Consider the following 27713-nt stretch of genomic DNA (forward strand, 5'->3'; position numbering starts at 1 on the left):
TAATGCTTGATGATTATATGGTTTCTTGACTAAGTGACTATTAGAGTCATTTAACTTGTCACTTTATTTTAAAAAGTTACCATGTTCACTTAAGTGACTAAAGGACGAAAAAGGTGCTTTATCCTACATTGCTTAAAAGAGTGTGCATCACTTTGGGCAGAGTTATAAAGGGACAACAAGCTCCACACATGAGGATATGAAGATTATAATATTCAAACAAATATTAATCTGGGAACTAGAAACAATTGCTGATTATTTCTTCTAGGACGCAAACCCTTGAAGAAGCTTTTGGAGGTTGGAAGCAAACCTAGCCTTCTTACAGGTTCAATTTATATTTCCAATCTGACTGTCTTTTATATTTATAAGATTGGATTATTGGGATTGTAGCGTGTTATTGTATTGCTATTGTATAATACAGTAACGTTACTGGACAGTTATTTGTAGTAATCTGCTGGTTATGTATAAACTTATGAATATTGGAGAAATAAATTAATCTTTTCAGAGTTTTCTCGTATGCAAATGTGCTGGTTAGAAATCGGTTTAAATTCTGGAATTTATATCAAATACTGGTTTACTGTTCGGATTTAAAATTTGTAAGTTTTTATCGAGGGTTTTAGTAAATATCCAGAAAGGGATATTACATGAAAAGGTGGCAATGGGTAGGAGAGGTGGGTTGGGTGGGAAGCTGGCTTGGGATATCATAGAGGATGGAGGCATGTGAAACCCAGGCGTGCCAGTCTAGAGTGGAAGGCGAGGAGGATGACAGGGGAACAAAATGCGCCAAAAGGATTTCGGATCACTGGCGAGTGTTTCGCAAAGGGATTGGCACTAAGAAGCCACAAAAACACACTTCTTGTAGCGGGTAAGGCAGTGATAAGAGGAGCGCAGTTGTGTATGAGGGGGAGTGGGCAACAAAGGAGGCATGCAAGGAGCGGTGAAAAGAATTACACTCATCGTCAAACCAAAGATTCATCAGGTAGGATTTACGTTAGTACCGCCGAGGAGGGAGGAGATGTGGTGGAGATGGAGAGGAGGGCGGATTCCCAAATACCATCAACAACCAGGTCAAAAAGGGGTGATACCTGGGAGGGGTTAGTGAAGCGGTGTGGGGGGAGCAGTCGTCTGAGATAGAGAGTGAAGAGGTAGTCATCGCCATCAGAGAAGCGAAAGGAGGTACGAGGGCGACAGGATAAGAGTGAGGGGTGGAGTTGGGGTATGGGCAGGGGGGTGAAACTGATACAGAGGCTAAGGATAGAGTGATCAGCCAGGGGGAGGTAGGTAATGGTGAAGCAGGTGCAAGAATGTAGTCTACCACACTCGCGCCACCGCCATGGGGCCAGTAGGTGAAGGACTCAGATCCCGAAAAGCAAGAGAATCCATTCACAATCAACATGTCATAATACTCACAAAACTACAGGAGATGACGGCCATAACCCGAAAGAGGCCCCAAGCTATCAAAAGAGTGGCACTAAAAACCCATGCCGGTTGGATCCGACTCCCTTGTGCAAATCGAATCAATAAGGCGATCGTGCTGAGGGGTCTGGAGGTCTCTGGTCCGAGCATTAAAGTCTCCCAAAATGATGATGTCGCCCAACCCAAAAAACTTTGAGATGCACTCAAGAAGGTCAGAGAAGGGATCACCATTGACAAGACTATGGATAGCATATGGTGAGGAGATCGGTGGGAAGTAACAAATTGCAATGAAGATATCTCTAGAAGGCCTCACACAATGGCTGACCTGGATATGGATCCACATGAATCGAGCTGCGGTATTAGAGTGGACAACCGAAGTAGCACTGAAGAGGTCATCTCTAATCAAATAAGTAACACCACCTGAACCTCAAACACCCCCAAAAGTACGAACCCCCTCCCTACAAACAGAGAACCACCTAAATCCGTCCAACCCTAGGAGAAGGTTGGAGAGCAGAGGGTCCTTTCCTCCGGTAGATTGGTGCAAGGCTAATTTTGATGGGACAGCCAAGGGTAACCCTGGGTTGGTTGGGTGCAAAGAAATGATAAGAAATCATTCTGGCTGTAGTGGCACTTCTCTTGGGAATCCAGACCAACAACTTTGTTAAGGCTATGGCCGCCCTTCAGATTATCAAATTGGCTAAGGTTAATGGAGTTTCTAAGCTTTGGCTAGAGGGTGATTCTATGAATATGGTTAAGTGTCTTAATGGGTCCTCTAGTCCTTCATGGACTATTGAAAATATTATAGGGGAGACTATAGATATTCTTAAGTCTATGGACAATTATTATGTAACACATGTATATAGGAAATCAAATATGTTAGCTGATTTGATTGCCAATGTGGCGATAAGGTGTGATCAAAAAATGTCAACGCAGGGTAACACAAACCTACCCAAGGTTGTCATGTTGAGCATTGATTATGACATTATTAATGGGAAGGAAAGAAAAATTAGTAAAGAAAATGGAGGTACATATAAGTGATGGATTGTTGATTATGAGATGCTAGAAGGGGAGTAAGGATGGGATATGTAATTATTTCTCCTTTATTTTGCATGCTTTCTGGGTACTTTAGAGAGCCATAGTATTTATTTGCATATATCAATCTTTGGATTTTTGTGCGAGTATCGTTTTCTATGGCTCTTTGATAAGGATCAGAACAAGAAATTGGGCAAATCGCGAAGGAGGTGGGAACCCTCTGTTAGCATGAATGCTGCTCATGATACTACTTTGGGGGAGTATCCTTAGCATTGGAGAGCACTGATATGTTGCATTCATGACTGTGTTTGTCATTGATGTCAACATAGCATGGTTTTTGTAAAGACTGGTTGAGTAGTAGACAAAGATCTTAATGGTACGGACAATAGTTTAATTGTCTGGTGATGCACAATTATGGACATGTTTAGAACAATGTCTTGATGACGTGGTCAAGTGCGCAGAGTCTAAGTCAAAGACATACGGAAGTTGTACCTAATTTACAGAAAGCAATTCAAAGACAGAGTATTAGGAAAGCAATTCCTGATGTTTGTTTGCTATCTTACATCTAAGATGCAATGAGAAGATGTGCAGTTAGGCAGTGACAAAGGGCAGTCTATTAATGATGTTAGCGAGTGTGCAAGCCCTAGTATCGCATGTGTGAAGTTTTGTATAGACTGTGAGCCGACAGTGCTATTGTAATTGTAATTAATTATCTTATTATAATTAATTGGAAAAGCCTCAAGGCCGACTCAAGGAATTATTATGAATATATGGTATAAAGGAAAGATGTTTTCCTTGTTTGTAAGTGTGTGTGTTCGTTGTATGAAGTACGAAGTGCAAAAAGGAGCAAAGTGCTTACTGAATGCGTATAAGCGATCCAAGGGATTATTGGATGCGAGTGTTGTGATTGGGTCACAAGATCAAAAGGAGCAGAAGTCTGATTGTCAAGACAAAGGAAGAGGAAGGAAGTACATTTCATTTCTATTATCAAGGAATAATATAGAGAATATTTGGACAGTGGGTTCATTGGTCTTGCCCTTGAAGTTGTTTGGGCAGTGGATCCACCTATCTTCCACAACTCCTAACAAGTTTGGCACAACTCCTAATAGGGTTGGAATCTCCTAATAGGGATTCAAAGTCTCCTAACAGGTACTCATATGTACTGAATGTATTTATAGACTCCTAACAGGGTCCATCCTCTAACAAAGAATATTTATATTAGTACATCATCTTGTGGGTACCATCCCCACCAAGGTTTTCCCTCTGATCAAGGGTTCCCTAGTTAACATATCTAGTGTTATTGTGTATCAATATCTTGTTGTGGTTTTAGTTTATATTGCTCATATGGTTAAGTTTGTTTAAGGTTCATAATTGTGATAATAGTTGAATAATTGATTCGCCCACGCCCCCCCCCAAGCTATATCAATGGACTATATATTCTAATACCCTCAAACTGTGAGAAATGGAGATGGCACACTAAGGTCTAGGAAATCTTAGAGAGAGGTGGGCTGACCACTTTCATGGAAAGACTCCATGGTAGGAATCCACAAGTTACTCAATTGTTTCTGAGAAAATGGAATGAAGGCACGTTGAACGTAGAAGGTCAAAATGTTACTATAACTAAAGAAATGATTTCCAACGTGACTAGCATTCCAATTGTGGGAGGAAAATTCTGCAGGGATCGTAAATTCTTGGACGTTGTCATTGAAGAGTTTCCCACGGAACTGGGTGAGAGTGAGGCCCTGGTCAAGACTAAAGGTAAAACTTATTTTCAGCTCGACTATATCAAGAAACTTTAGCGTTTTGTTCTGCACGCAATTGTCTACTATATTACTTTGGATGGTAGATTCAATAGGGTTTGTGCACAACACTTTGCTATTTTGAATCATTTTAGGCATGGTATTAAGATTTCTATTCCCTTCTATCTTTAGTCTTCGTTGAATGCCACTATTAATGGTATGAGGGAAAAAATTCTTTCCAACCCTCCCCTCCATGATGGTTTAATGTTGCTTACCTATGAGCACATTAAAGTTCATTATGTGGGGAAATTTATTGAGGTGAAGGGTTTGGCGGATGATGAAGAGGAGTCGGAGAAATCCCAGGGTTTCTCTGAAACTAAAGATAGTGAGGGCATGCATTCAGAGGATGATTATGCTCCTAAAATCAAGGGTAAGGGAAAGGGGTCTGCTCTCATGGCTCCTATGATGTCTACTAAGAAAACAAATGAAAGCTTCTCCGAGCAAGAAGAAGGACAAGAAGGTTGTGGGCTATGATGATGATTACTATGATGAGGGTGAAGATATGGGACCAATGTTAAGGAGGTGGCCTATAGCAGGAAGAAGCATGGGAAGGGGATAGAGAAAAAGCAGAAGGGTAGCCTAACTATGAAAACCCTTTGAACCCTTGTGACCAAGAAACATGCCAAAGTTGTTATCTCGTCTGATGATTACGATGAAGAGGATGATGATATGGAAACTAGTAATGAAGAGGAGGTAACTCGCAAGAAAATTCAGCTATTAAGGAAAAAATAGAGAATTGGGAAAAGTGATGATGGAGTCGGCAAGGTCTCAGAGTCCCCATTGAATCTTATTAAAGGTCAATACAAGGATGCTTCTCTTGCTGAGGAGATCAACAAGGACACTAATGTCACCTAGGCTACTCAGACTAAGGCTCCTGCTGAGGTCTCCCTCATTATTCCTTCTAAGGGAAGAAAGAGGGTTTGTATGAATATGAATATGACCTCAGTGAGGCTCGACATTGCTAGAGAAAAAATAATCTTATGGTTGGTGAGGCAGAACCAGGTAAAATTGAACTCCGGGATCTTATTGATCCCTCTATGCTGATACTTAGTGACTATAGCAAAGAGGAAAATATGGATGTGTTGAACAATGCTAGAAACATGTTGGATACTTTCATATCCATCAAATGGCTATTTCATCATATCACAAATTTAAATGACAAGATAGTTACCCTAGAGGGTAGGATGGTTAATCAAAGGAACCCCAATTCTGCTAAGGAGAGTCCTATGATGGGCTCCTTGGCTGAAATGGTGGCTTTTACAAACTGGAGGCTAAGGTGTTGGAATTGGATCACAAGATGAATGGCATTGAGAGTTGTCTGAGAAACATTGTTGATTAGAGCTACAAAATCCTAAAGACATCCAACGAGCACATTAAAATTCTCATCTGTAAGTTGGAGAATGTTTCTGGGAATAAGGCCATTGTTACTGTTCCTAAGGATCAAGGGGATGCTATTGACAACAAAGATGGGTCTGATAAAAGGACCAAAGCCAGTACCAAGAAGATGGTTACAGCTGCCTCTATTGATGTTAGTCAAATTAAAGATGTTGCAGAGAAGATGGATCACCTTGAGCTGCAAGCTACGGAGCTCCTAAAGAATATGGGTTACTTTCCTCCTGGTGTCCTAGTGTTGTCTGTGTTTTTTGTGTTTTTTGTTGGTTGGGGTTTTGTCCCTTTTTGGCTAGCTTTTGTTCGTTTGTTGGCCGTCTTTTTTTGTCCTATTTTGAATGATGGACTTAATGTTGAATCTTTTAGGTTTCAATATAAAGGGTTTCAGGGGCCCTTCTAAACTCGTTTTCTTAATCAAAAACATTATAGTTCATTATTAGTATTTATTTACAATAGGCAATAGATTAAAAATATTATAAAAAATTCTCATTGGTTAGCAAACATGAAAATCATTTTTTTCTTGAAAAAAAACAAAATTTCTAACATTATAATAATAAAGAAAATTTAAAGCTTCATAAAGGCAATTCTAGAAGCTCCTGCTTGAAGTTTGTGTATGCCTTCTTTCTAGAAGTTTCTACCTTCCTTCTTTATGAGGCTAAGCTTTATTTGTGTAAAATATAGGGTCATTTTTGCACCTTTGATGAGAAACAAAGCACTAAATCATGTTCCCCAACCAAGCCATGTTAACTTTCTTGGAGAACAATTAGCAGTGGATTTATTTGTCTTTGCCTCTATATTTTACATTATACTAACAGGAGGGGAATCTGTTTCACAATGCCTTTTGATGCCTTTTGGCAAAATTCTTTAATTTTTGAGTAAACCTTTCCCCTTATGCTTTGTTTTGTGACTAATTGTTCTAAATTACTAGTGAATGTTCAGTTTTGCTATAATCTTTCATTCTAATTTTAGCAATGAATGTTCAATTTATGCTGTAAGTTTATCTGGTTTTGCTAATTTTTTGTTTTCCATTTGAAGATCCGAATCATACCCCAAGGAGAATAAAGAGTCTATTGACAAAGCTTTGTCGAATGAAGTGTTTGATTTAGTAGTAGGGCATGGCTACATTGTAAAGTAAGGTCTTTAGCTCAAATCCCAAGCTCTAGTAATTAATACCTAATAATATTAGAGCTAGGCTATAAAGAGTGCCAAATTGTACCAAATTATAAGGATAAAACATAGCCAAATCTTATAGACTACTTAAAATCAAAATGCTTGATTAGGAAAGGATCAATAGCAGGAGCGGGACACATACAACGAGAAATTCCTATATTTAAGGCATGTATGTTCCATATATTTACTGAAATATGCTCAAAAATTTTCCAAAGGCTTTGACCTATTTCCTCTAACAATAAATTAGTTAGAGTGACACACGACTTCGAAGTGACTCAACACAATGAAAAAACTCTTAAAATTTATAGATTTTTAACGATTTAAAACTTGTTTCATGCACCCATTATTGAATAAAGCTTAAAAACACTCTACATCGTCGAATAGAAGCTAATTTGATCACATACATAAACATACATCCATGACATAAGTACAAAAATTAATTATAGCTGAAGGAAATAGAAAACATAAATATATAGAATTATAAATAATGTCGAATGTATATAAACCCATGAAATCCATGACAAAAAATGTTCCCAAACATGTGTAAACAAAAACAAGTCTCTGGCTCTGGCTCTGGCTCTAGCTCAGCCTCAACCTTAGAGTAGTATGTTGCCTCCTACAAAGGCATCTAAGGTAGGTCTTGGATGACTGAGGAGCCATAGTCTCCACCAGTGAGGTGTCATTGTGATCGACATCAATTGTGCCTGATCGTTCTCTATCCTCCTCGTCTACCATTGTCATAAAGTCAACCTCTTTATTTGCTCGGTCAACCCACTCATGGTCCTCATCAAAGAAGGCAAGATCGACAAACTCAATGAGCACTCGGACTTTGGATTAACCTCTACTAGAGTGATCAAAAAGGAGTCAATGTCCAAAACCCGTCCAATCCTAAGACGGAGGTTGCAATGAACAAAGACAAGATCATTCAAACTTTCCACAATACAGCTCCTGAAGTGGACATGCTTGAACATGGACCAGTTGCACTCATCCAAAAGTGTTGGGTGGATGACTCAATATACAAATGGCAATTTTTTGAAGTTCTGAGGTTATAGACCCAAACATTTGCCACCATCTATCTAAAATAAGGAAAAGGGAAAAAATTATCTTTCCCAAATTTAAAGCTAAATTAAAAATGCATAAGCCATAAACTTGAGAACTTTAACATGTATTTCTACTTGGCTGCAATGTTGTCTGAGCATCTTTGCACATCTCGCTTACAAAAATCACCCCTGAACATGCATTATTGTATGTGTTCATCTTGTACAATGTAGTTGAGCCATCACTAGACATTTTTTGTACCATTGTATATAGGCAACTAAGAACCTCCTCATTTGCCTCTAAATTATCGCGGAAATGCATTGCCAAATTGAGGAGATAAGTTGCTGCATGTATGGGCTTGTAAAGCTAGTTTGGTCATCTCCTATTAATTAGCTCCCAAATGGGACCATACTTATCCTCAATTCCTACATACATGGATCTAATGGCCTCCTTTGCCCTATCCATGTCCTCATATATGTAGCCCATAGAGGACTTCTTCCCCATCAACAACTCAAGGTTCAATGACCTATAGATAATGTTAGAGAAAAATAATTAAGCCATAAAATGCATAAAAATAAGTAAAATTGCAAAGTTAATAATAACAAAAAACATGCATATAAAAATAAAAAATTAATACTAAATATTAAATAGTGCATAATAATCTAATAAATTTACCAACACGATCTCTACATGAGTGGTCCAAAAACCTGCCAAATCAAAAATGCAATCTACCATATCCATCCCTGCAATGGTCGTAGCATAGGATGAGAAAGGCCATTCCTCACCAGCAAACATGCACCCCAAAGCTACCTTTGATTTCATCAAGGATTTTAGTGTGAGAAAATTTGAGGCAAATCTCATGATACCAAGACAAGCCAACTCCTTTTGCCCCATACAATGTCTCATAATGCTAAGAAACAATGCATGATTGTAGACAAATTTGTAGATATTTTTGGCCCTTTCAATGCATACTTTCACCCATTCAAGCTTACCAATATCCTCCAACATGAGGTCAAGGCAATGGGCCGCATTTGGAGGCCATAAAAAATTCAGGTGCCTCTGTATCAAAAGCTTATCTGCAGTAATTTTAAATTCATTAGAAATTTAGATGTAATAAGAAAATTGTAAACAAATTCATGGATGCCTCTCCATCAAAACATAAAAATTTACCTACAACATAACTCGTTTCATTATCCATTACCACCTACACCGCATTTTCTTCCCCCACCTCACGTATGACTTCCTCAGTAGCCTCACATAAGTATGTGGCATTTTTCACATGCCAGGGAGCAGCAATGGAGTTAAAGAATATGGTGGATCCTAAAAATAAAGAAAAGTAATTATCAATGATCATTGATCAATCAATAAATCAAAACTAAAAATATTCAATGCATTTAGGGAAGCACAATTATTAATCACCTACACTAGAAACAAGAAAATTTCGGAGTGTCATATTCCTTCTATCCATCCAACCATCTGTCATGATGATGCAACCCTTTTGGCTCCAAGACTATCAGTGGTCCTCTAACTCAGCTTTCATACCATTTCTTCAAAACAAGGCCACTTAACTCGGCATCAATAGGGGCTTTAAACCCCACCCCACAAATGGTCACGACGTCTATCATGCCTTGCCAGTAAGAAGACCTGTCACAAATAGATTATCATTAGACAAAGTAAAGTTCAACTATTTTAAAATTTAATTTTGAACTTAAAGCAATCATATCAAAATGAATTACCTGGCTGCAATAAATGGAATGTTGCAAAAGTACCAAAACTTGCAAATTTGTTTCTAGCAGCATTATGGACCTCCTTGTTCCAACCCATGCTCTCAAGCAAGGGTTGTGTGCCATAAGTATTGCATGGCACAGAATAATTGTCCAAGTTGGATCTTTGAACTCTAGGACAAAGGTTAACAATGACAGTAGGAATAGAAGCAGAAGCACTAGCACTATCAGAAGGACTACAATGAAAGGGAGGCATAGAACTCTCTCCAACATAGCCTAGGGATGTCGATGGTGATGGTCTGCAGATGCAAATGAATGGAAACCAATTGCATTTAACTCATCCAATTGCCTCTTCTTAGTTTCCTTTTCTTGTTTGAATGTTTATAACGGAAACGAATTGCCTCAACAATTTCCACTTTATATGGCTCAACAACATTTCCACATATCTGGGCAATATGGTATTTAAATCTATTGATGCCACCATGATTAATTTCCTTACAAAAATAACATTTTATTTTATTTTTCGCCCCACCAAGGAACTCTTCAGCATATTCCCAAGCCTCAAAATGTGAAGGATGCTGCCAAAAGACAATTTTACGAATAAATTACCATTTATGCATTGTATTTTATAAAGTTATAAACTAATAGAAAAAATTAGCAATCTTTTCATTTGTGCATTGTGTTTTTTGAAGATTGTCAAATTTAAAAAGAAGAATTTAGAAAAATCAACAAACCCAACACGTTTTTTAGAAATAATTATAAAATATGTTTACAATTTTTTCTTAAAACCTCTAGGGTTTGCTATTATTCTACTTCTCTCATTAAAGTATGCAATTTATATTTTAATAGAATACATTCAAGATTTGGAAAGTTAAAAAGTTTAACAAAAAATGAAAAATCCATAAAAATACACAAAAAAACTAACAAATCTACAAATTTAACACTTACCTCTTTCAAATGAGTAGAAAAGTCTTGGAACAACTACTGTGGACTCTTTGATGCTCTTGATGTAAGTACAGCACTGCCCCAATGTGATTTGTATAAGTTGTTTAGTTCTTCCCTACTGGTTGGAAATCTATGTCCTCTTGTTTTTCTTCCTCTCAGTTTTCCTCTTTTCTTCACATAACAAGAAAATGGATCACCTTTTAGGGTAAAATGAAAAAGATACGTTAAAAGAAACTTGAAAAAACTTTTAAATTTTGCCTTCTTTTTTTGCAATTTACAATGAGGTTGCCGTTGAACTCGACTAGTCACAAGAGTCATGGGATCTGACTCGTTGAGTCAAGAGTCAGGGTCATTTTTTTTAGAGTTTGAGCTGCGATAGAAATCTTTATCTCTAAGTGTTAATTTTGTTATAGTCACCTTCAATTGTAAAGGACATTTATGATAATTGTATATTAAATACAATGACGTGTCATTCATCATGCATTAAGGCATCAAAATACAAAGAGTTGTATTTGTAATAAAGAGTTATATAGTTGGAAATTTCAAGAGACCTACCGATTTATTAGTGAAGAGTCTCTCTTGTGTTACATATATCATCTAGCGAATGTCATTGTATCTCAAACATTTTATTATCAATAAAGAAAATCTTTTGTTGGAGTCTCTAGGCTTTTTCCTTCATTCTAGAAGGGTTTTCCCAGGATATTTATGTGTGTCTCTTGCATCTTTTATGGAGTATTTTGTATCTGCTTTATGTTTTCCTTTATGTTGTTTATCTAATTTATGGGCTAAAACTCAACATGGTATCAGAGCCTAGTTAACATATCAGCAATAAAGGAATTTCCGGTTTTGCTTCTTTATGCATGTGTATCTATTTTTAGATTGCTATTTTGTAGACAATCTTTAAGCTTGCAATGTTGATGCTATGGTAGCTTCAATTGTATCCATTTCTCTTCTTATATATTGTTGGTCGATTTGATTCTGCTCTTTGTTGTCATTTCTACCTCCCGCGCTCAAGAAGAGTCTGTTTTCTACATCTTCATTCAAATTGTGTGGATACGATGTTGTTGGAGTACTACATCTTATGTAGTGTCCATGATTTTACAGTGCTTTCATATTCCCATTTCTCTTTCGTGGTATAATATGAAGTGTATTTATTCTCGTTTGGAGCCGATTCTCAATAATGTACATTTTACTCAAAATAGCCTCTTTATATTCTATTCTTGAAGGGAAGTGATCGTGTTTTCAAGGTTATGTCATCATTCTTGAGCATTTGCATGAGTTCTCAATATGTGCACTACATTTAGCGTCATTTTTTGTTTTTTTGTAGTTTGCAATTTGATCGAAGGCAATGGGGTTGTGTATATGAAGTCGTGTATGACTCATTTCAACTTTAGTTTATGTTTTGTGTCTAATTTTTTTAGTATTTTGTCTTTTGCAATGTCTTCTTTCGATTTTGTGTTTATGCAGAAATTGGGCATCTGCGATATTCTCTATCGTTAACATGAGATTTAACGTTAAGTCCATTCATGCATTTATTATAAGACGCGCAAAGTGAAATCATGCAAATGTTTTCTTGAGATATTGGCCGAGTATGTTTTCATTATTTATTGTTCTTTTCTCCGTTGGTTAAGATTGACACATCATCCTTGGCAATTGATATTTTTCCTTTCTCTGATGATGATCATGGCTTCCACTATTTATTTTCACATTGGCTCTATTTTTGTCTTTCAACCCGAGAAGTAAAGGAAGTTTTAATAAACCATATTATATTTTTCGCTCCTATTCCTATTCTTGCACTTTCATTTGTTGTTGTTGGGTGCTATTTTCCCTTCCGGTGTTTGTTATTTTACTTTTTGTATAGCTCTACCAAAGGGTAGAGAATTCAGCGTGTCCGTTTGTGCAAAGTCGCAATGAATCTAGGTTCATATGCTCCTTGTACATTAAGGCCCAAATGGCTATTCATCACAATGAATCAAGGAAAACCATTTGTCCTCTTCATATCTAATTCAGGGTCATCAAAGAAAGTAGAATTTTTGCTACCCATTCTGGTGTGCTAACCAGCCATCTCAGATCTACTTCAATGTTGCATCTACCTTAGGAATTTTCTACTATCTTTTGGCACGGGTAGAGAATTCAGTGTGTCTGTTTGTGCAAAGTCGCAATGAATCTAGGTTCATATGCTCCTTGTGCATTAAGGCCCAAATGGCTATTCAGCACAATGAATCAAGGAAAACCATTTTGCCTCTTCATATCAAATTCAGGGTCATCAAACAAAGTAGAATTTTTGCTACCCATTCTGGTGTGCTAACCAGCCACCTCAGATCTACTTCAATGTTGCATCTACCGTAGGAATTTTCTACTACTTTCTGGCACAATAATTTTTGGATGGTTGGGAGATATTCCCCTGATGTTTTCAGCAGCGATTCTCATCTGATGATTATTTTATTCTAGTTTATTCTTGAGTTGTATGTCTGAGTGTGTATTCAAGTACAACACAGATTTTTTCTTATACATTCAAAGTTGGCTGCCTATTCATGTCTTTTGGAGAGCTATGCTCTTGTGTAATTGCTTAATCAGGAGCTGTGGTCTTTCTACCATTTTTGTATCGAGCCCTTGAGAGGGATTGTTGCAGAGTAACCTGAAAGGCCATTAATCTGGCACTAAAATTTCGATGTGTATGAAAAGGTGCGGATAGAATAACAAGCCAATACTGCACGAGTCACGATTTTTGAGTTTGAAGGCATCGTCTCGAGTTGGGAGCCAAAGGTGTAACAGGAGAGCAGGTTGGAGATTAAAATATGGAAATGATTTCTGCATGTTTCGGGGAGAAACCAGAACCCTTTAAAGACTGTGTAGGCATCTTCCTATGGAAGCATTCCATATTTATTTAGGACTTTGTTTGAAATCAGCATAAAGATAAGTAGTTATTGACTATGCATTCTTGATACACAAATAGAGTATGCTATTGTATTGGTATCTATGGCCGGTTGATCTTTTATCTCTCTCCGTTGCAAGAAAGGCAATAGGTTGCTTTATGTAGGAGGGAGATGTTGAGCTTTAGAGGGAGATTTTAGCTTCAAAGGGAGATTTGAGTTTTAAGAGGGAGTGCTTATGGTATTTCCTTCATTCTCATATATGCTTGTGATGCATGTGGTATTTGAGACTTAAATGGAACTAAGTCTTTCTTTTGTTATGCCTATTTCTATTCGTGTGAATAAATAAGATTGTAAGAATCAGCTGTGATAACTCTTTCACTCTGGGAGTGATCACCATGTGGAGAGAATCCATGATGGCATTAGGTTGAGAGAATCCGTGATGAAAATTGGATGTCATGTTGAATGATTCAATGACAGTTCACATGGAGAGAATTTGTGATTAAAGGCTTAGCTGTGAGTCTTACAAGTCTATCATGTTGAGTAATTCCATGATTATGAGTAATTATTACAAGACTATCATGTTGAGTGATTCCATGATTATGAGTAATTTTTATGGGACAATCATGTTGAATGATTCTATGATTATTAACAATAAGTATGTTGTTCTCTTTTGTCATGTTGAGAGATTTATTACAATAATAGATAAGACGTCTATTATTAGTTAATGGTTATCTTGTAAATATCTTTAGCTTTAGTTTGCTTTCGTTTTTTGCTTTCTCTGGAATAGAATGTTTCTATTCTTTACGATCGTTTCCTAAGGAAACATCGTCTCATTCTTTTGTATAAATTGACCTTTCGGTCTCTGTTATTAACAAGCAAGTATTTACCAATTACCTCATAATATGGTATCAGAGCTAAATGCTTAAATTTTTTTGTTAAAATTTATAATTTCTTCTTGAAATTATTTGTTTAAATTTTTCCAAAATTATTTCAGCTATTTTCTCCAAAAACCCGCCTAGGTTTTTCTGTCTAGAGAAATTCTGAACTCGAGTCTACAAATTGCATGAAAATCGTGGTCGTTTTGTACCATTCTCAGCTGGTATATGAAAATCGCAATTTCTTTTGCCTAACATCGCATTTTTTTTTTTTTTTTTTTTTTTTTCCACAAGTCAAATTGTGATATTCCTATTGGGATAGCAACCAGTTAAACTCAAAAACAACACAGTTGAACTCATAAGCTACACAGTAGAATCCTGATAGCAATATCACAATATAACCTAAACTTATGAACATGGGGAGAAAATGCCATGTACTCGGGAAACGCTTAGCTGCCCAGTCTAAGCAATCAGGTTCGCAACCCAAAGCGAACAGTGCAGAGTACACTGAGCAGGCGGAATCTACCTTTTACGCCTTCATGGCTAAAAGACCCGCAGATCATGTGCAGTCATCTGCCTGGTACATTGATTCAGGTGCCTCTCGACATTTTACTCACCGCAGAGACTGGTTTACTGACTACCAGCCTTATTCAGATTCTGTTATCTTTGGTGGTGGAGAAGAGTACACGGTTGTTGGTAAAGGCAACATTCAAATTCAGTCTGTTGGGTGGAAGCTCATATTCCTTGATGTGTACTACGTTCCAGGGATGGAACTAAATCTACTCTCGGTCAGTCAGTTGCTGCGACATTCTCCACACTTGGCAGTCACCTTCAGTTCACATCAGTGCACCATCACTGATCGGGCGACTGAGTCTACTGTTGCAGTTGGTCTTGAGGATCATGGTCTTTTCAAACTTACTGATTCTGGTGATTCTCAGGACTTAGCTATGGCTGCTCGGCAATCTTCCATCAGCACACTTTGGCATCAGCGATATGGGCACTTAAATGTGCATTATCTCTCACAACTTGCTCGGGATGAGCTTGTTCTTGGTTTGCCAGAGATTCAAACCCAACACCTTGGAGTTTGTGACGCATGTCAGGCTGGGAAGCAACATCGTACACCTTTCCCCAGTGGCAATTCTTGGCGAGCTTCTCAAGTACTTCAGCTTGTTCATGCTGATATCTGCGGCCCTATGGCCACTTCTTCTGTTCTAGGGTACAGGTATTTTCTGTTGTTTGTAGATGATTTCAGTAGAAAAATGTGGGTTTATTTTCTTAAAAAGAAATCCGATGCATTTACTGTATTTCAGAAGTTTAAACCCTTAGTTGAAAAAGAGTCTGGGAAATCTATTATTACTCTTAGATCAGACAATGGGGGAGAATTTTGTTCTAATGTTTTCTCCAACTTCTTGGATACACATGGCATCCAACGCCAGTTCACCACACCCCACACACCACAACAGAACAGTGTAGTTGAACGTCGGAACAGGACAATCACCGAGATGGCTCGTTCCATGCTTGAACACAGACATGTTCCGAAGCGTTTTTGGGCAGAAGCAATTAACACTGCAGTTTATCTGTTGAACCGGTCACCCACAGTGGCAGTCAAAGGTAAAACTCCGGGAAGAGGCCTGGTCAGGTCGCAAGCCCAGAATCAATCACCTAAAGGTTTTTGGCTCTCTTGCTTTTGTTTGGATTCCCTGATGCTTCACGCACCAAGTTGGATGTCAAAAGTCAGAAACTGATGCTTGCTGGATATAGTAGTCTTCACAAAGCCTACCGCCTTATTGATGTTGAGACATCTCGTCTCATATACAGCCGCGATGTAGTCTTTGATGAGCAACGAGGACCATTCATGCCTGTTTCTCCTGTTCCTGATCCAGCAGACCAGCCTATGCAAGTTCATGATTTGGGAGTTCGGCTTCCATTAGGTCCACCTGATGGGAGGGCTCCAGTAGCTCCTCCAGCTCCAGTCCTGCCAGTGATACCTGTACAGACACCTCCGGCTTCTCCTGCAGGATCACCTCGTTTTGAAGATTCTTCACCTAAGTTTGATCCAGATTCTTCTGATCAGGATCCTGCTGATCAAGCATCTCCTAGTACTACTGTTGGTCATTCTCCTCTCCGGCCTAAGTGGTAGGCTAAGACACTTGCTAATCTTCATGATGATGAGCTCATTGATGGGAGAATTGCTCGAAAAGAGCAAAACTACAGATTCTGTTAACTTTGCTCTTATGGCCAACATTCACAGTTTGTTTGAACCTCAAACATATTCCGAGGCTAAAGGAATTCCAAAGTGGGAACAGGCCATGCAATCTGAACACCAGAGCCTGCTGAAGAACAACACTTGGGTCCTTTCTGATCTTCCCCCAAGGAAGAAACCCATTAGCTGCAAATGGGTCTACAAAATCAAATACAAATCAGATGGTACTTTGGATAAGTACAAAGCTCGTTTAGTGGCAAAGGGCTTTTCTCAGCGTCAGGGCATTGATTATGAGGAGACCTTTGCTCCTACTACAAAGATGAGCACCATCAGATTAGTCCTAGCCATGGCAGCACAATTTGGCTGGAAGGCCCATCAGATGGACGTAAAGAGTGCTTTCCTGAATGGTGATCTCCATGAAGAGGTCTACATGACGCGGCCTCCTGGTTTCAAGGTTGCTGGTAAAGACCATCAGGTTCTCAGATTGGTAAAAGCTCTCTATGGTTTGAAGCAGGCCCCTCGGGCATGGTACATCAAGATTGATACATACCTCAGTGATCAAGGCTTCAAGAGGAGTTCTTCAGACTCAAATCTGTACATCAAGACTACTAACAGTGACATCATCCTTCTGGTTATCTATGTGGATGATCTGATCATCACTGGCAGTTCGGCTGGCAGTTCGGCATCTTTGATTCTGGGAATCAAACAACACTTATGCCAGTCTTTTGATATGACTGACCTTGGGCTCATGCATTATTGCTTAGGTGTTGAAGTTTGGCAACAGTCTTCTAGTATATTCATCTCTCAGTCCAAATATGCCAAGGCCTTGTTAGACAAATTCCGAATGCAGGATTGCAAACCTGCATCTACACCTATGGAGAAAGGTCTCAAGTTATCAGCCAAGTCTGATTCTCCTTCCGTTGATGATACTACATATAGGCAACTAGTAGGCAGCCTCATCTACCTATCTGCTACTAGGCCTGATATCAGCTTCGCAATCAGCTATATTTCACGCTTTATGACAGCTCCTAAGGCTGATCATTGGATGGCAGCAAAGTGTGTGCTTCGTTATGTGAAGGGCACTTCTGATTATGGACTTCTGTATTCTCGGAGTTCTAATCCTAAACTCAGTGGGTTCATAGATTCAGATTGGGCAGGCTCTGTTGATGATAAAAAGTCAACATCTGGATATGTGTTCAGTTTGGGATCCGGTGCAGTCACATGGACCAGCAAGAAGCAGCAGGCAGTTTCTCTCTCTTCTACAGAGGCAGAATACAGAGGGACTGTTAAGGCAAGATGTGAAGCTGTCTGGCTTCGTCGGATGCTTGGGGATATGCAAATGTCACCAGCAGGACCGACTACTCTGTTTGTTGATAACGAAGGCGTTATCAAGTTAGCACGGAATCCATTCTTCCATGAACGAACCAAGCATGTGGATGTTCATTGTCATTACATACGACAGCTGGTTGAAGACGAGACTATAGATCTGCAGTACGTTCCTACCACAAATCAGACTGCAAACATTCTCACCAAGCCTCTTGGTCCTGATAAGTTTGTCAAATTCCGAGGACAGCTTGGTGTGTTAGATAGATTAACCATTAAGGGAGGGTATTACAATAATAGATAAGACGTCTATTATTAGTTAATAGTTATCTTGTAAATATCTTTAGCTTTAGTTTGCTTTCGTTTTTTGCTTTCTCTGGAATAGAATGTTTCTATTCTTTACGATCATTTCGTAAGGAAACATCGTCTCATTCTTTTGTATAAATTGACCTTTCGGTCTTTGTTATTAACAAGCAAGTATTTACCAATTACCTCGTAATAAGATTCCACGACAACATCATGATAAAAATTGGTTGTGTTTCTTGTAGGATTTTTATGTTGAGTGATTTATGTGATTAGATTTTATCATTAACATTTTGGTTGTAGCTTTGTGTGACTGTTCAGCTAAAGATTTCTCTCTCGCTAAGAGGGACTGTTAGAGTTTGTAGCTGTGATAGAAATCTTTACCTCTGGGCATTAATTCTGTTATAGTCACCTTTAGCTGAAAAAGACATTTATGATAATTGTAATATTAAATACAATGACACATGTCACTCATCCTGCATTAAGGCATGGAAATACGAAGAGTTGTATTTGTGATAAAGAGTTATACTGTTGGAAATTTCAAGAGACCTTCCAGTATACAGTGAAGAGTCTTTCTTGTGTTACATATATCATCTAGCAAAAGGCATTGTATCTCAAACATTTTATTATCAAAAAAGAAAATCTTTTGTTGGTGTGGCTAGGTTTTTCCCTTCATTCTAGAAGCGTTTTCCCAAGATATTTTTGTGTGTCTTGCATCTTTTCTGGTGTATTTTGTATCTGCTTTATGTTTTCCTTAATGCTGTTTATCTGATTTCTGGGCTAAAACTCAACAATTTTGACCCGCCCAAATTGGCTTGGCTCACCAAACCAAGCTACTTACATGCAGCGAGTCCTGAACACTAAAACTAGTTCACTTTCTTCTTTACTTCTTAAAAAATTATTAGGAAATCAAGCCATTTGTTGATCTCTTTTGTTCAGCTTCAAAGTAATTATTTTTCTTTGTTTCTCTGCAGGGCTAAGTGAGAAGCCTGAGATCTAAATCATGGTGGAGAAGCAGCTAAAAGTTTTGAATGCCTTGAATGTTGCAAAAATGCAATAGTACCATTTCACAATAATCATTATTGTAGACCTGGGTTTTTTACAGATTCGTGACTTTTTTTGCCTTTCTACAATATTGAAGCTCCTAGGAAGAATCTATTACTATGAGGAAGGCAACGTGAAGTCTGGTTCTCTACCTTTGAATGTCTTGGCTATCGTTAATAGAGTTGCCCTATGTGGAACCCTAGTTGGACAAATCTTCTTTAGCTGGTTCAAGGACAAATTAGGGTGGATGAAAGTGTATGGAATGATGCTTATCCTCATGATGATCTGCTCCATAGTCTCCAACCTCTCCTTTGGCCATATGGCCAAATCTGTGATGACAACTCTCTGTTTCTTTTGATTCCAGCTAAGGTTAACAGAGGATATTATCCTCTCTGCCACACTTATGTTCAAGTATGCCAACAAGAGAACCAGAGTAGCATTTATTGCGATTGTTTTCATCATGCAAGGGTTTGGAATCCTCAAGGGTGATGTCATCTCCATTATAGCTTAGGCTACAGCAGATGGTTGGCCCGTCTTGATGCTTAATGGCACTCGGGGAGATTACTCAATGGATAGAGATCTAGAGACTACATAAATTCTTGGAATTGTCAATCAACTTAGACTAGAAGGCAGAAATGCCATGCTAGAGGTATCAAATTTGAGCAAACTTATCAAGATGCATAGAAGATAGTCAATTTAATCAAGATTGTACAGTTTTTTTGTTGCTTATATGGCATTGTTGCAAGGCTAAAGATGATTCGAAGGGATTATATAGAACTACTAGTAGGGATTCAAACATTAGGCAGTAAAAGTGTCAGGATGTTTACAATGGAGCAGGTCAACTTGATGGAAGAAAGAGTGACAAACTGAGTAATACTTGTAGATTTTAGTTCAAGTCATATGGATTATACCCAAGATTTCAGAAGGATGTGCCTTTAGTATTTTAGTCTTGGTCCCAAATGCATAGTAGTTTGCCAACCAAATCTATTACTGAAACTACATATTTCTCACTTTTATCACAACTTCAATTGTTAATTTCAAGTTTTCTTTTATAAAAATGTCTTATGGTGTTGAATTCCAAATAGTTCTAATCCTTTATTTTCCCATTTTCTCTTTTTCTCTTTAGATCAAGTCTTATGGCCAATTTTTCTTTTCGGTGAAAATTCTACATTTAATATTCATGATCCTCTGTATGCTCATCTGCATTTTTTTGAGAAGATATACACTTGACATGGTACTTATTATGGTAGTGTATGAAGAAAGCATTGATTTGGAAATTCTAACTCTAAAATATGATATAATTATTTTTTCTTTGGTGGAATATTTCTCATCTCCTCCACATTCAGATAAAGAAGAAAGCTAAGATATTGCATAATGATATGATTATGTCCTTATGACAAATATATAATACTGATTTCATTGGCTTTTGGTTAAGAATTGCATTCGTCCATTAAATTTACTCCATCACAATTTTCACCAATAATAATAACAATTTTGTCTTCCAATTTGCCTGTTGAATGCAGGCAATCTTACAATTTGTATCTTCCTGGTGTTGGTTTTTATACCAGAAATAGGTTTTTATACCAATAATAAACATAATCAACACACAAAGTAAATGAACAAAGGACACAGCAAATCATCCTGGGAGAAGCCTCCAACTTGAGGGAAAAAAACCCAGCCATACAAGAATTATTTTATTAGTGAAAGAGCAGCAGACAGATTTACAATATGCCCAAAACTAGGCCAAGGCTGAAGTAAATGATCATCATCCCTGTGATCTACAAACAATAAATGAAAATACCCCTTTATACAATCACTCAGCAAAGATTAAACAATCTCTATCAACAAAATCTTTCTTGAAGAATATAAAATATTGCTGTGACCCTTCATCTCTTACAATTACAAAGTGAAGACCCTTTGTTGTATTGACCCTTCATTGTCCTGACTCTTGACTCTTCAATGTCTTGTCCCTTCAAATTGAGGACCCTTTGATGTCTTTAACAAATATAGATTATTTATATATTTAAAATTTGGAGAAAGATATCTTGAACACAACCTCTTAGCTAGGGAGGTATAATTCCAAATATCCATATCATGGAATCTCTCAACGTGACTCTCACAATCACTACACGCATTCGTGAAAAAGATTTTCAATCATAGAATCTCTCAACGTGATAAAGTTATGGAATCACTCAACATGACGTCCACCATGGCTACTCCCATGTGTGGAAAGAAACATATACACAAGCTCACATCACAATCACTCAATGCATTGTCATTATAGAATCTCTCAACATGATGTCCACCATGGCTACTCCCATGTGTGGAAAGAAGCATATACACAAGTACCCATCATGAAATCACTCAACGTGATGTCATCATAGAATCTCTTAACATGACATCCACCATAGCTACTCCGATGTGCGGAAAGAGGCACATTTCTCAAGGGCTTTCACCTTGAATTTCTCCATCTCATAGAAACATGCATTACAAGGGATTTTGCCTCATTTTTATCTCACAAAGAAATATACACCACAAGGGCTTCCATTTCATATTTCTCTCTCACAAAGAAATATGCAATATAAAGGATTTCACCTCGTATATACATTACAACAAATCTTCACAATGATGTGACTCCCTCTGAAGTTCCAAGCACTTGCATTGACCTCCTGACCTCCTTGTTCAAGATTGTCTGTAATGCCTGCCTTAGAGGAACAATTTTCAACACACCTCTGAAACTTCTAACATGCTAGAGTTCAAGACTATCCTCCTTGAGCGCATCCCAGCCTCCTACTCTGAAAAAGTTTGGGGAGCTACCAACATCAAATCTAGATTGACTGTGCAATTTTGTTCTCTGCAGCTAAAGAGTTTCCCACAAATTGACCTTGCAACACTGCAACACACTTGGCTGACATCTTCACTTCTCAGAAGTCCCTCTTGATCCCTAACTCTAAGATTGCAAAGAAATTCTCTGGAAGTGAACTCCCCTCTACTGATCTTAGAACCTTAATGCTCTCAACTTGTGCCTTGAATTCTCAGAACTTAACTCCCTTGAAATGTCATTTCCTCCTTTTAGAAGAAACTAAACACAAGAGAATCTGAATAGGTTCTTCAGAAGAAAGATGTCTCCAGTTATGTGCCACCAACTCAGCCCTATGGTAGGAAGTTGTGTCTCCAGTCTTCAGCCTATGTGACTTCATCACAGGATGCATCAAGCCCTTCCTCCTCTAAATGCAACCTCTCATTGTGCTCTCCTCAATCCATCCTAGAAGCATTTTTGAAAATAGTTCACAGGATCAACCTATCTCAAAGAGAAAATACCAATGCTAGAAGGATACATGATTCACTATTCTAATGTAAGAATTAATAACTACACAAAAGATTCGTGAAAATTATCCAAGGGTATGAAATACTTATATTTTCTTTTGTCTAATCTTCCTCACAAGTCACTAATTTTTCTTTCCAACAGCAAAATTCCAATGAATGTCTACCTGAATAACTTCTTCCTCCACAAGAATGTGAAAAGACTAATGACCCTTCAGATTTGATTAGAAGTCTATACATACAAACAACATGATAAAAAATCTTTGACTTGTATAAAATTGTTTTGTACTCAAGTCAATTACTCAATCGCTCAGCTCTCGCAGATGTCAACTGAGAATATCAAAGAAAATACCTCCTCCCAAAGGCCCAAGTGCAGCAAAAACAATCTTTACATACAAGGGAATATACTGTCCCTTCCTCCCAAAACATATTGCTGGCAAAAGTGATCTTCTATAAATGCCAGCGATACTTGCATCTGTCCAAAAATAAATCATGGCAGCCCCAATTCATGCTTTCTTCAATCTCAACAACACCTTGCTCTTCCAAAGTTTACAGAGCTACCCACCACACACCAGAATTGGCAATAGTTCCTTGTGAACAAGAGCCGGTATTATTGTTTGTCCCCAAGTTCATGACTTTATAATTTCTAAAGTCGGATATTCAATATTTGAGGCAACCCAGCTTGAATGTGAAATGAAGCCCACAATATTAATATTTGTGATTCATTCTTCCTTGACACTATAATTTACGAAGCTTTATATCCACTAAACCTTTGAAAATCATAAAAGATTGATTGAGACCCACAGGGAAAATGTGATACTTTTATTTTCCTTTTGCCAAACTCAACAATCTGAAATATCGAAGCCTTCATGCAGCTAATCAGTTCATCAAAATATTTCTCTTCCCTACACTTATATTTATTCCAGCTATTGACAGTGGGCCAACATCCCTCACAGGATTCGCGACATCACTTAACCACCTCATGTGTCTTCTACGAGTCTAGTAACTATATCAGGCATTGAAAGGTCAATCTTTTGGTGCAACAACCCTAACTTGTATCAAGTGGTATCAAAGCTTGGTCACAAGTTCGAATCTACGTAAGCTGCAGCGAGTGACATTGGGAGGGTGATTGTTGCCAATGGATCAATGTCCCTCACAGGGTTCATGATATGGCTTAACCACCTCCTATGTCTTCTATAAGTCTAGTGGTTGTATCAAGCATTGAAAGGTTGATCTTTTGGTGCAACGACAACCCTAACTAACACCAACGGCCCACACAACCCAAAACATATTATATGGATGAGCCCAAAAATATTATACCCACAACAACAACATAAATAAGAACAACTATTAGCAATATAATCTCCCCACTGAAATATAAATTGAAAAAAAATCACTACTACTATTATTTGCCCCAGCTCTCACTAGATCACATATGCTCTAATACTGTGTTGGTTATTATACCAAAAATAAACATAAGCAGCATACAGAATAAATGAATAAAAGACACAACAAATTATCTTGGGGAAACCCTTTAACTTGAAGGGAAGAAAAAACCCAACCACACAAGAATCATTTTATTAATGAAAGAGCAATAGATAGATTTACAATATGTCCAAAACTAGGTCAATACTAAAGCATTAATCATCATCCCTATGATATAAAGACAATAAATAAAAATACCGTTTTTATACAACCACTCAGCAAAGAATAATCAATCTATATCAGCAAATTCTTTCTTGAAGAATATTAAACATTTTCTTGACCCTTCATTGTCTTATTGTTACAAAGTGAAGACCCTTAGCTGTCTTGACCCTTCATTGTCCTTGTTCTTCACTCTACAGTGTCTTGTCCCTTCAAATTGAGGACCCTTTGATGTCCTTGATAAAAAGTAGATTATTTATATATTTTAAATTTGGAGAAAGATATCTCCCAAAGCCATATCTCCAACACCTAGGATTTTGACTGTTAATTTGTAAGCAGACTTATAAATTTCTTGCTTCCTCTAAGCCAAGGAAGCTTTGGATGTAACAGTATTAGTCGACCTGCTCTATCTCTCTGATTGGAATTAAATTTAGTGATCTTTTTCCTGCTTCCAAAAATGACATTTTCATTAGTATGACTGAAAATGAAGCATATCATTATTGTAAACTTCTACATGGTTGACAAATTATTCAGAATTGTATTTCAAAATTTGACGATGTTTGTCACTTATAACATATATCATCAAAATCATTATACACAAATTTTCCTGAAAAGTCCTTTCTTATTAATCATTAACTTCCAAAGGTTAATGTCTTCAATATATATATAACATTTGGCTTTGTCTAATGTTGTAGATCTAATTATGAACTTTTTATAGCTATACACTTTCAAATTTGTCTTCATGGCAATCCCTGTCCTATTTATCATCATTAAGAATACACATTCTTTAAAATTCAGTCCTCCAATACGCGGAAGTGTCAATTTGTTAATGTCTTCTAGCATTTGTCCTGCTTTGCACCCTTAACTATTGCATGGATTCCTTATGGTTCCACAGTTTGTTAATCACAGAACGAGTTAAAATTTTACCATGATATATAATTTCAAATAAATTCAACTTTTCATTTTTTGAAATTCTTAAAAATTGTATCAATCTACTAATTTCACCTAATATAACTCTAAATGCATTATACTATTATACTATTGACAGGAACTATGATGTTTTGCATTCTTGTTTTATCTAAATCAAATTTCCAAAAATTACAATAGTTTTTCCTTCCTATATGAATACAGATTTCCAAGCTTGGTAATTATGCCAACAATTTGAAGTCGAAGCCAAACAAAATGTATTATAGGCTCTAACCTGTCCAAGAACTGTCCAAGGTTCTTCATTTGGTACAATACGGACTCGAATATACTCTGCGTCATTTACTATATTGTCTGCACGAAAATGCTGCAAATAATCCGCCTGCTCTCTTGCAGTTGGAAACTGGGAGAGTGAAGACACGGTAAGAGGAGTTGACAAGCCTGTTCCCCGCTGCCACCATGAAAACAATCAGGTGAATCACAAATTAGAAATCAGCTTCAAAACCTACAAACACTTTCATTTAAAAAATCTTGAAACAAAACTTATCTCTACCGTGCCTGATCTAACAGAATGACGCGATATTCTTCACAAGCTTTCTTCAACCATCCACTTGATTGCTGTGGACGTGGACTCCCAAAGCCTGGCCCTCCTTGTAAGAACAGTAGATATGGCAACGATTTGTCTTCCTTTCCAGCTAAGAGAAGAAAGAACGAGAGATAAATAACAAAGATAACTAATTGCACTCATTTCAAAGCTAAAACTATAAAATTGAGACGACTGTACTAGTTATGGAAAGGAACGAAATTGCTACGCTAGCGTTGTCTTAGGAGATTGATTCTTCATTGATCAGAACAAAACTAACTACCAAATGATCGTTGCAATTATTAGACACCCACATCTAATTACACCCATATTCCCAGCCAGAGCACGCAGCAGAATATACCACCAGGAATAATGGCGGTTAGAAAACTTTTTCAAGACCCAAAAATCATAATTTTTGAGAAAAAAATGTCAGTACAGGTAACCATGAGTACAAAAAATCAATATGTCAAACAATTTAGTTTCAATTTACAAAATGGCAAACAGCTCCCGCAGTCTGGACTACCCTTATAATGGCAATATCAAGGGAACACGACTAGTGAGCCAAACTATAAACTAAGTAACGTCAGTACAGGCATCCACGAGTACAAAAAAATCAACAAGTAAAATAATTCAATTTCAATTTACGCAGTAGCAATAAACCGCCAATTTGAAGTATCCTAATAATGGCGATATCAGGGGAAAACTACTAGTGAAGCAAACTATAAACTAAGTAGCCCAAAAGATAAAACCCCAACCCAAGTCCATCAAACATACCCACATGAACCAACCCCTTAAAAGCTACTCACAATGATGGCCTACCCCGTCAATTGAAACTGAGAACAGTAACTGAAAACATTGAAAAAACAAAGGAGAACAAGAAAGAGAACCGTACCACCAACAACTTCTCTTGCATAAACAGTTACCAAAGCGTCCCCGGGTGATTTGTAATCTAGGGGTACAGAAAACCTGTGATCGCAGATTTGTAAATCTGGCACGGAATACCACCTTCCCACTGTATGCTCGTTGTCATTCGTTTCAGCTTTCTCCATGGATATAGATATATTTCTGCCCCAACACAATCAACTCAGACGCCAAAATTACTTGGCCAAACTTAAACAAAGCAAGTGCCTGAGTAGAATAGTTTCAACGGATTTCTCATTGAGTGATTTTAAATTCACTAAACTGATCATGAAACTATGAAAAGGAAATTAGTAATTACCTAGTACCTTGGAATGCTATATTTCTGATAAGCGGCAAATGTCGTTACAAGCCTCCGTCTGCTATTTGTCGAGATTAAAGAAACGGATTTTCTTGAATGGCGGAAGAAACCCGTTGAGGTTGGAGTAGTTCTGATGAAGAAACCAGTGTAGTTAAGTAAATGCCGATGGAAAAGGATTTTCATGTCGAGTTCTCGCTACTAACCAAAAATAATTCACGACTGGCAAATCAAAGCGAATCTGTTACATAACCGGACCAATTTACAACTTACAAGACTGTGTGTTTTAGTTATTTTACCCTTTTTCTTCGTTGAGCCACGTGAATCTTTCGTCAGTCTTCCTCCATTTTATTGGGGGGTGTGTGAACGAATTCGTCTAAATCACATTATCTACTACCTTATATATACTAGCAATTGCTCCCGAGGTTGCAATAAGGTCTCCCAAGATAAATATATTATGTTATAATAATTTGGGTTAGAAATGACATTAAAAAAAATAAAATAAAATTTGATTTTATTTAATTGAACGTTAAAAAAATGATATAATCTAATTTTGGCAAAAAAAAGAAATTAACAAATAAAATTAGATTATATATAATTGAAGACTATATAATTTTTTTCTATATAATTGAAGACTATATAAATGTGATTCTTAAAAACTAAAATTTAATTATATATAATTTTGGTATGAATTAACATTGACAAAATTAAATTTTATTTTATATAAGTTAATTTTTTATAAGTTTGATATGTATGGAAACACATATATATTACATTTGATATATTTTTAAGCTAAGCAATACATGCAAAAAACAACATACATGAAATTCATCAGTAAATATAAATAATAAGTTATCATTCCACGATGAAGGAATTAAATTAAAGAAG

General features: G+C 37.3%; 1 protein-coding gene and 1 long non-coding RNA gene across 5 annotated transcripts in view; both read right to left on the reverse strand.

The window, feature by feature from the left end:
* The window catches only part of LOC149548448 (alpha/beta-Hydrolases superfamily protein), a 65346-nt gene extending 38111 nt beyond the window's left edge, over positions 1 to 27235 (reverse strand). The window contains exons 1-5 of one of the 4 annotated variants that reach the window (XM_089792514.1): positions 27125 to 27235; positions 26836 to 27047; positions 26502 to 26674; positions 25585 to 25721; positions 25304 to 25477 (exon numbers count right to left, since the gene is read on the reverse strand). In XM_089792514.1, the coding sequence (XP_089648640.1) occupies positions 25304 to 25477; positions 25585 to 25721; positions 26502 to 26674; positions 26836 to 27011 (660 nt within the window). In that variant the 5' untranslated portion in view covers positions 27012 to 27047; positions 27125 to 27235. Of the gene's footprint in view, positions 1 to 25303; positions 25478 to 25584; positions 25722 to 26501; positions 26738 to 26828; positions 27048 to 27124 lie in introns of all 4 variants that reach the window. The other 3 variants (XM_089792516.1, XM_089792517.1, XM_089792515.1) reach the window with 3 other exon arrangements.
* On the reverse strand, positions 8830 to 10663 carry LOC149548449 (uncharacterized). The gene is made up of 5 exons (XR_016354029.1): positions 10514 to 10663; positions 9578 to 10143; positions 9261 to 9485; positions 9012 to 9161; positions 8830 to 8917 (listed from the first exon to the last, which is right to left on the reverse strand). It is a non-coding gene; the product is annotated as an uncharacterized LOC149548449 (long non-coding RNA).
* Positions 27236 to 27713: the final 478 nt, after the last annotated feature.

The sequence above is a fragment of the Cupressus sempervirens genome, chromosome 7 (assembly GCF_028749045.1).
Source record: "Cupressus sempervirens isolate cs-2001-9-10 chromosome 7, ASM2874904v1, whole genome shotgun sequence".
In the NCBI taxonomy this organism is placed as follows: Eukaryota; Viridiplantae; Streptophyta; class Pinopsida; order Cupressales; family Cupressaceae; genus Cupressus; species Cupressus sempervirens.